General features: G+C 35.3%; 1 protein-coding gene across 1 annotated transcript; it reads left to right on the top strand.

Moving 5' to 3' along the window:
• The first annotated feature begins 745 nt into the window (after positions 1-745).
• LOC105766203 (uncharacterized) lies at positions 746-3,800 on the top strand. The gene is made up of 4 exons (XM_012585576.2): positions 746-1,023; positions 2,162-2,220; positions 2,954-3,135; positions 3,558-3,800. Exons 1-4 carry the CDS (start codon positions 843-845, stop codon positions 3,631-3,633), a joined length of 498 nt encoding a protein of 165 aa, XP_012441030.1. The 5' UTR covers positions 746-842; the 3' UTR covers positions 3,634-3,800.
• Positions 3,801-10,147: the final 6,347 nt, after the last annotated feature.

Here is a 10,147-nt window from a genome sequence, read left to right as displayed (position 1 = left end):
CAATCGGGTTAGGCGATGGGTGTTACACTCATCGTTTTCGACCTTAAGTTATATTTTTTTACCTAACCTAAACATGAGAGTCGTTAATGTTGAAAAAAGAGAAAAGTTGAATTTGCGTAAGCCTTCTTCATGAATTTTTCCCCTTAAATTATTTTATATATAAATTTATTATTTAATAAATAAATTTCATGTTAGAAAATGAGAAAAATATTCATTTATTTATAATTATTTATAATTTTGTATGTATTTATATAAATCTTATGTATTTTTATCGAATAATGAACTTTTAAATAATTTTTTGTATTTAATTCTTTTAGTATTTAAGAATCAAGGCTAATTTGACCAAATGTGTAAAGTTGAGAGCTAAATTTATTAATTTTTAAGATTTAGGACTAAATTAATTGAATCGCAAACATTTGAGGTTAAATTTATTATTATGTAAATATAAAAAAGGTCATCATTAGTGATTTAAAGAAAGAGTGACCGAAATATTAAATTTTGATAATATTAACTATTAAAATAAAAATATTTAACCTAAATAAAAATATTTAACCTAAATATGTAAATAATCACTTTTGAAGTTCATCTCGTAAAAATTTGAGTGGGTAAGAAACTTGTCCGACCCAAACGACATCGTTAAGTAAGTCCATTAGTTGTATTTACATTGTTAAAGTAGCAAACGACAACGTTTCTATTTCGCTATCAACACTCGCGTTCCGGATTCCCTTTTTAAGAGGTTAGAACTCAGCAGTACTCTTTCCTGTTTGGAAGCGAAGGAAGCGACTTTCAACTTAGAAGAGGAAGACTTGTTAAAGGAAATAAGCTGTGAAAGTGAGATAGAGATGTTGAGGTTCACATTATATTATTGGGTGTTAATATTTATTTTAATTCCATCTGCTTCCTTCGTTATTGTATCATCATCGAAAGAACAGCTAAGTTCAAAGCAATGTGAGGATCTGGGTTTCACGGGTTTAGCCCTTTGTTCTGATTGCAACACTTTTTCTGAGTATGTCAAGGACAAAGGTACTGAATCAATACCCTCTTCAAAAAATAATTGGAAAACAAACTGGGTTTACTTTTTTTTTTTAAATTTCTGGGTTTTGATTTTAGGGTATCAGAGGGCTTTGTCTAATCTTTAATTGGGGGGTTATTTATCGATTTTGATGCGTTTTCCAGTTGCCACTAATGCATCTCTTTGTAATATGGTCAAATTTCAAATAATCATGATAATTTTCTATATAAGCATCTTTGTAGTTGGCAGCAACAGTTTAAGTGGTTAAATGACTTAGAATTTCCGATTTAAGGTCAGTTCCATCTTAGCTTGATTGGCACATTGTTGTAAATACAGGAATACGTGGGTTCGAATGCATTGGAGGAGCACATTATCCCCTAATTTATGCTATTTATGGGTTGAGAGAACACTGGGTAGTTTTAGGCATTTGTTAAAAAGATTTGATATGATCAGAACCTATAAAGAGATTATTAAAAAAAAAAGGCCAGTTGCTTTCTCAAATTTCTCAAGCTATGGCTCCATTCTATTGAAAATTTCAAAATTTCTAAAGTGATTATCATTTCAATACCACATCTGCAATGTCCATTAGGAAGCATTGTTTTTTCTTTTATAAGGAAAATCCTAGTTAATTTTTAAGTATTAGAGTTTTATTGTTATTCAAATTGCCCAGTCTTCCTTTTGCCTAATCAAATTCCTTAGGCTCCATTCGTGTTTAATTTCCCTGCCTCCTTAAATTCCTTAGGCTCCATTTGGATTTTAACTTAAGCTCCAGTTAGTTGCTGTGAGCTGTATCTAGCACCAAAAAGCTGAATGGATACCTATTTGATTGTCATCTTCCTGTGCAGTTGGGAACATTTTAACTGTACTGATTATGTAGAAATAGAACTATTTTGTGCCTTCAGTACAAAATGAAACTGCCTTGTGATTCTTCTGCTTGATGATGCTATTTCAAGTATGCTGAACCATCATTGTGTGCCAAGTGTAATGCATTTGGTTAACAAAAAATGAGTGACACTGGAGATTTAAACAACACAGCTGCTCTGGTGTGTTTATCTTTAATATTAGACTCAACAATAAAGACCAAATAACTGATATGTGCATTACATGCATCAATCTGACTGTAACTATGTCTATGTGTTTTGATGGCAGAGTTGATATCTGACTGCTTGAAATGTTGCACAGAAGACTCAGATGATTCTACAAGTAAGGTATGAAACATGCTTTGGATATGGGTTTCTTTGGCACGGGAGAGGGGTTCAAAATTTTATGCTTTAGTAGATTTTTAACCACTCATGTAATTTTTCTAAATCTCTCTTACACTTTATCCTCTCTGTTTTTCTTTAAAAAAAAATATTTTCCTGCTCTATATTGGTGCGTCATTTAATTCCCAGATTATATTGAGACTTGTGAAAAGGAGGATGTTGCGTTTTAGCAAAAGATTTCATGGATTTTTACATTTTTATTGAATCTCTAGCATATATAATAGTACTGGAGGTACATCAGATACAATGACACTCTTTAATTGTATTAAATATTAAGGGTATTAAGTTTCTTCGTGGACTTTGCTTGTAAGAAACATATATCATGTCTTATCTTCTTTTGAAAATGCCTTTTACCAACAACTCTATTCTAAGATCATTTCTGACTTGCAGTTAGTCCTGCATTTCTTTAGTCTGCTCATTTCATTTTTCTTTGCTGCTCTGTTTGGGGAAAGGGAATGATATTTATCCCCTAAAAGAAAGGGGAAAGGTGGAAGCGAACCATAAATGATGGGATTGCAGAACAAAAAGCTTCTAAATTCTAGATATTTGTTGTTCTCAATCACCTTTCTCATTTTAAATGGGAATAGAAGTTTCTTAAATTTGGTATTGCATGCTGTGTTTTTTTCCTTTAAATCTTTTCCTAATTTCTAAAGTTGCACCTATATTCTTGCAATTGCAGATTACTTATTCAGGTGCAATACTGGAAGTTTGCATGAGGAAACTAGTATTCTATCCGGAAATTGTTGGTTTCATTGAAGAAGAGAAGGACAAGTTTCCAACAGTTAAAGTTCAATATCTTTTCAATTCTCCTCCCAAGTTGATCATGTTGGATGACGAGGGCCAATATAAGGAAACCATAAGGTTTGGTGCCTTCTATTAATGCACTTTTGCTCATATTTGAGATATAATATCCACTGAATAAAGAGGAATACTTGGACAGATTACTTTGGCCAAACTCATGATATTTCTCTCCATTCAAATTTTGGTCCTTAACATCCAACCTTTTTTTTTCTTTACCTAGCCCCTTTTGTTTTCTCCCTCTATGCTTGCTCTCAAGCTATTTAGAAAGATACGAAACGAATAAATATGATCTTTGTTTATGCACCAAGTTTTACCTTGTTATTCTCCATATATGTGGATACATGCAGAAAAGCAAATCATATAAAATTCAGCCTTTCTTAAGACTTAGGAAACAAGAGTCTTATCAATTTTCCGTTTGCATTATTCCTGCTCACATTTTGGTGAAAACAATGAGGCTTCTTACTCCGGTGATTATTTTGCAGAATTGACAATTGGAAACGTGAACACATGCTGCAATTCCTGCAGAAGAAAGTTCAGCCCTATTCCGCAAGCTCATAGACAGTCGTTCACATTCCTGTTATCGCAAGATAAAGTAAAACCGAACTCAGCAAGATTGAACTATTTATTCGTGTTAGCCTTGTCGTTTTAAATTATGTGCTTGAGCTTACTGATTTTCTGTCTTTAAAGAGAGAATAATTATGAATAAAGGAGTATACAGTTGATCAGATGGTATCACTATAAGCCAAGTGACATAATTTAAGAGCTCGTTCATGTATCATGCCCATTAAGAGAATTCTAAGTGAATTGGATTGGCTGTACTTTGATCGGTTGGTGCCTGGTGGGAAGGTTTGACATTTCTTGGCCATCCTTAAACCGGGTCTCGAATGTTAAATATTACAATTATCATGTTAATAGCACGGAAAACAATTAGCTACTTTGGATTAATGTCGTTATCTCCTTTGATATAAAAATCAGTGAGTTGATTTGTTTGTGAAAAACTAAAGTAAAACCCCATGAATTTCTTGGGAAGATATTTTCAGAAAACGAATAACTTTGAAAAAAAAATCTAAATTTGAATATTTAAAGTTGACTTCTTAACTTAAATTGTAGCACGGGAAAAAATTAACAAAACTTGTTTGTTGATTAAAATTGTGGTTGGATAAAATATTGGAATTTTAAACAAACAGGTTTAATTTTTGTAAAACATATGTTTGATTTTGTAAAACCATTTTAAATAATGTTTTCAAGCCAAATCACGCAAAATATTATGGATCGAAATACTTTTGTTTTCCTTTTTTTTTTTTTTTGATTTAGCATTCCTTTGAAATATTTAATGTACTCTCAACATTTCACACATATAAAATTTCTTTTATCAAAGATTGGTAGATTTGATAATTCAATCCCAAATTCTAATTCCAACTCCGACGGAAGAAATCTGGTTTTGAATCCTTTATTAGTAAATTGATAATATGTTAAAACTCTAAAAATAGATCATTGAAGTCTCATTCCAAAAGTCGAACGAGTAGACTTACGTATCTATCTTCCAAGTGAGAGTACTTTCTCTTAAGGTAAGAACACAAATTCGAGCAGCACGAAGATGAACGCTTCATAAGTGCGTAAAAACATTATTAGTTTCGGCCTTAAGAGATGAAAGGAAAATATCGATATCAGAACTTCGACGTTTACTTACTAAAGTTTCAAGAATTAGAGGAGTCCTTGGTTTCACAACACTTCGTTTACAATGGAAGATTATTTAGCAAAATCGTCATTCATAATGAGTTGTGTGTAATCTATGAAAAACAAGAGAGAAGGATTAAAAGTTCGATTTTAACAGAAGAAATGAATAGAAGATAAAAATCGACGAGAAATTCGGTGCACCGGCAGTAAGAGGCGGAGGCGTAGAAGAGAGGAGAGGTTTTGGGAGTGATGTGGTGGTGATTTGGTGAACAAGTGGTGGTCAATGGTGGTGGTATGGTGGCAAAAAAAAAAAAAAAACAATGGTGGTTGAAGAAGGAGGAGAAGAGAAGAATAATAGATAAAAATGAAAATTTGGAGGTGTCTAGGTAGGAGAGAAAATGACAATAGGGGAACAAAGAAACCAGAAGTGGGTCATGAGAGTGAAAAGGCGACTATGTAAGGTAAGTTGATTAGAAAGAAAAGGAAATGAATCCTTATTTATAAGGCAAGTGAGACGGATGTCTAACTAGTTTGACCATCCTTTTTACATGTTAAAAAAATAGAAAAAAAAATAAGCAAATAATAGGAATTGAACCTATCTCTAAAACTTACTCAATAAAGTGACAAAATAATAAATAAAAATATGTGGCGTGACACCCCCTCCCCCTCCCCCTCCCCTTTCTCTTTGCCTTTGTTTTTGCAGATTATGCTTCATGTCCGTTGGTGGAAAGTTTGACGCCTGCATAAAACTATAGAGATGCAAGACTGCAATTTAGATTCACAATTCTACCCATCTAAAACTAATAATTTTGCCTACCACCATCTTATCTTAGTGTATCATCTAAATAAATTTTGCTACAACCCATAAAACTGTGCATTGGATAATAAGTTGGTTATCTTCTAAACTGATTTAGTGAAATCTCAAAGCCTTCCAGTTGCAGAGAAATGAAATCTCAAAAGAATTGCTAGATAGCTTAGCCAAATTTCGGGGATGTGGTCTTGATGGGAGCCCAGATATCGGCACCATTGCTTCGAGCAAGTCCAACAGTACAAGAGATTGGAACAAGACATAAACCTCGGTTTCTCAGGTTGTAATGCATCCTGGAAAATAAAAACTAATCCCATCCAAATCCACCCGTAACTTTTGAACACACAAATCAAACCGAATCAGTTCTATAAATAGAGATGACTGGGGTCTAAATGTTGGATACAAGTATAGGTCTGGAATGTCTGTTGGACATGGGAGTAGGATTGTACTTGAAGAAAAATGAATAGTCTAAACAACTTAGAGGGTTTGAAATAAGAGGGCAGTTCATTTTATTCCTAAAATGGTGTTTTTATCTCCATTGTTTTCAAGAAGCATGTTATTTGAAACACTTTTTATCTTCCTGGGAAGATTCTAGTTGGATCATCGTGTTGTTTGTACCTGCATATTTTTTGTTGGTGTGGTTTGGAGATATGGAGCACTCAACACCTGTAAACACCACCCCAAAACACAAAAAGCCAAGAAGTTCAAAGTTAAAATTGCCATTTATATATGAAAGTTTCTCGACATACAATTAGCAATAATGAATAAACAAAAAAATGAAGGAAGAAAGGTTTTTGATGGAACATGCACTTACAAGCATCACGGAAATGAATCCATTATATACTACAAAGTCATCACTCCGCACTTGATCATCTCCATTAATAATGTTTCATGATCTTTTCAAGGAAAAAATAATGCAGTTCTTTAATATTGATTCTCCTTTTTTATTTTCTTTGATATTCAATTTTTGTTTATTATACAGGTCAAAATTGAAATATAGAAGCTTAAGAGGAAAAGGGCAAATGGTGCATTTTAGTTGAAATTAATGAAACGGTCTGCAACGAGCCTTAATGAAAACGGAGTGTTTTGGTGTAAAGTCTGTACCGTTAAATTGTTTTTATTTCTTTTCTTTCTGTAAAAGACGGCTCAACGATTTAGAGATGTGTGAAAAGTTTTTGATTGAACACCGATAAAATCCAGCATGCCCCAAAAAATTACGGATTCCACGCAGCGAGGACTGGGGTGGAAGTTTTTCAATAACTTCAATTTTTGCCCGGTCAACCTCTAATCCTCTTTTGGAGAACCGATGTCCTAGGCCAATGCACTCCATAACCATGAAATGACACTTTTTCCAATTCAAAACTAAATTTGTTTCCTCACATCGTTCAAGCACCTTCTCAAGGGTTCCCAAACATTCAATGAATGAGTCTCCATATACTGAAAAGTTATCCACAAATATGTCCAACCCTTCCTCGATCATATCAGCAAAAATAGAGGTCATACACCTCATGAATTGGCGGGAGCATTACATAACCCAAAAGGCATCCTTCGGAAGGCATAAGTATCGAATGGGCGGGTGAATGTGGTTTTTTCTTGATCATCCGAGTGAATTGGGAATTTGATGATATCCAAAATACTCATCTAAGAAACAATAAAACTCTCATCGCTAGTCTATCTAACATCTAATCAATGAATGACAAAGGGAAATGATCCTTTCTTGTAGCATCATTAAGCTTCTAATAATCAATGCATACGTACCACCCAGTCACAGTTTTAGTAGGTATGAGCTCATCTTTTTCGTTTGAAACCACAGTTATCCCTCTTTTTTTTTTTTTGGAACACAATGTATGGGACTTACCCAATCATTACCAGAAAAAGCGTAGACAATACCAACTTCCAACCACTTCGTGAGCTCCTTCTTCACGACTTTTTTCATTGTCGGGTTGAGGCGCCACTGTGCATCTAAAATATGCTTTTTTTCCCTCTTCTAAGAATATTTTATGTTGGCAAAAGGATGAGCTTATTTCCTTAATATCATCAATCATCCACCCAATCGCCTTTTTATGTGCTTTCAACACATGAAGGAGTGGAGCTTCTCTTTCTGCCCCTAAATTGGCAGAGATAATTACAAGTAAGGTGTTGTGTTCTCTCAAATCACATGGGGTGAAAGGCTGTAAAATCATAGCTTGACTATGGCAACCAACAGAGTCCGCTAAAACATTAAACGTGGGGTAGTCTGCTAGGACATTAAACACGAGGTAGACCGCCATGACGGTAATTATGGAAAATCACACATATGGAAAAATGAGTTAGAAGAATAATGCAAGTGTTGGTAAGTGGATTCTGAGGAATTTTCCAAACAAGGCAGAAGAATAATGTAAGTGTTGTAGAAAAAGGGAAATAGTTCACCAAGACAATGATCATGGAAGCCAATAGGGCATATGGTGATAACCCAGCTAAGATCTATTAGGGGAATGAGGTGTCGTTAATGCCTTGTCTATGGGTAATGAAAAGGTAATTATCTGTAGTTCGCGGTAATGATCCACCACTAAGAACCACCAAGTAGTGTTAAAAAAAGCTCGGCATGTTAAAGGAAAACCTTAGAAGGTTAATGGGGGATACACTCTCGATATAAGGTTTGTTAAATCATGGCTTGTGCAGGGAGGGTTAATCGCCTATACTCTGGATTGATTAAATGGAAAAGAGGTGTTAGTTAGAACCGATTGACAGATAGAGGTACTAAAAAGGACTAACCGAGTGACAGGTTTTTTTGTTAAGAGTGTTATTCTTTAAGGGGAAACTATTGAAAAAGCGTCAGCCAAAGGGTTAGTTCCGTAGGGAACCATCACATAAGAGAAATGGTAAACTGCAATGATCACTTTGATGACAACCTGCAAGATACTATAAGCTAGAGTGACTCACTTCAGACGAACATGTTACACCTAAACGCAAGGTAACGCAAATAAGGCGGGTCACGAGGAAGTAATCTGGACACTATATCGATCAAGTGGTACTTCATCCGCTAGTGATGATGGGACCGCATTAGCTAACTCGACAGATAAGAAGTCCTTCAGGACTATAGTGAGAAGAAATAGTTAATCTGAAACTAGTCAGTATTGGATTGTTCACCAAAGGAGAGCGTATCCAAGGGTTTCTCAAGACGGAAGTCTATTAGAGCAACCACTTAAGTACATGATGGGAAAGAGGAACCATACTGGTAAATGACCATTAAACCTTGCAATTAAGTATTTAACATAAAAACCTTGAATAGACGAATATCTGGAATAGAGGCTGGATGGAAGAAAGAATACATGTGGGGAAAGGTCAGGGTCCGTAACTATGACGAAACCTCTGTAAAATTAGCAAAACTGGTCAAATAGTCGTAGGATCAATAAGGGGAAGATGTCTTAGCAGTTTATACGCCAATAGGTAACTTCAAAAAAAGAGAGTAGAAGACTGCCACCTTAGGTTAAGAGGGATGATCTTAAGATGATCAAGGAGTTAAACGTGTTCAGTTTCTTTTTATTCTACCCCCACAGAACCGGGGGCTATTCTGTGTATTGTAGTAAAGAATAAGTTCTTCTGAACTCACTAAGTCAGATCGTGTTAGATTAAGAATAATTTCTAGTAAGGTGCCATGCACATATGAAAGGGGTTACCTTAAGAGGATTTTCCTCGGGACCGAATAAATTGTAACTGTAGGGCCCAATTTTATCCAGCCTGTTAAAAAATAAAACCCAAAGAAATAAATAAGCCCAATAACCCAGCCCAAATCAATTTATCCTAAACCAGACCCCAAAACACCCAAACCCTAGCCGCATATCTAGCGCATAAGCCCCATCATTACGTCGCGTCCAACGTCCGATTCTTGAAGACTGAGATCGGCCTCCCACGCAGCCGTTCGCTCCTCAAATACTTGTAAAGCGGACTCAAAGAGTCCAAATAATGTAAAACAACAAAAAACAAGGAAAATAGGTTAGTGTTAGGCTATAAAACAGTCGGTCTTTTGTAAAAGGAGGGGAGGAGATCGAAAAATCAAGAGTAAACAAAGCAAATATCATTTTTTTAAGGTGATTATTTGAAGTTTCTTTGTTTTTTATTGTGCTTTTGTGTACGAAAATAAAAAGAATAAAGGGAGGGAGACTTACCTTGGCCCTCGAGAGTTGTTAGGAGGGGTTTAAGAACCCAGATTTGGCACCCCTCCGGCCTCCGATTACACGGAGTCGCGATGGAGGGTAATAAAGTGGCGCTGAGGAAGCTTGGGTATTAAACCTAGCGAGCGCTTGAAATGTTTCTTTTCTAAGTTTTTCTTTTCTTTTAAGCGGTAAATGATTTTGAAAGGAAATTTGTTTTAAATATCAATCAAAACGGCGCCGTTTTAGTCAAGTGCAACCCGCGTGGTGACCCGACCCGGAGGGAAGGATCCGCGCGGTCTGACGTCAGAAGGGCCATTTGCGTAATTGGTCCCTCCCTTTTGCAATGCGCTTCAATTAAGCCTGTTTTGTTTTGTTTTTTTTAAATTTGAGTCGCAGATTTTATTTTTACTTCAATTTGGCCGACGATGCGCAGCGTTTTGGAAGGACGGGA

The sequence above is a fragment of the Gossypium raimondii genome, chromosome 5, assembly GCF_025698545.1.
Source record: "Gossypium raimondii isolate GPD5lz chromosome 5, ASM2569854v1, whole genome shotgun sequence".
Lineage (NCBI taxonomy): Eukaryota > Viridiplantae > Streptophyta > Magnoliopsida > Malvales > Malvaceae > Gossypium > Gossypium raimondii.
The sequence above is the reverse complement of the archived record's forward strand: the minus strand, read 5'-3'. Positions and strand labels throughout refer to the sequence as shown.

What these genes read in the sequence shown, in the direction of transcription:
- LOC105766203 (XM_012585576.2), top strand. Translation starts at nt 843, where the DNA reads ATGTTGAGGTTCACATTATATTATTGGGTGTTAATATTTATTTTAATT. An exon ending in TGAGTATGTCAAGGACAAAG is followed by an intron (nt 1,024 to 2,161) that starts GTACTGAATCAA and finishes TTTTGATGGCAG; the next exon opens with AGTTGATATCTGACTGCTTG. An exon ending in CAATATAAGGAAACCATAAG is followed by an intron (nt 3,136 to 3,557) that starts GTTTGGTGCCTT and finishes ATTATTTTGCAG; the next exon opens with AATTGACAATTGGAAACGTG.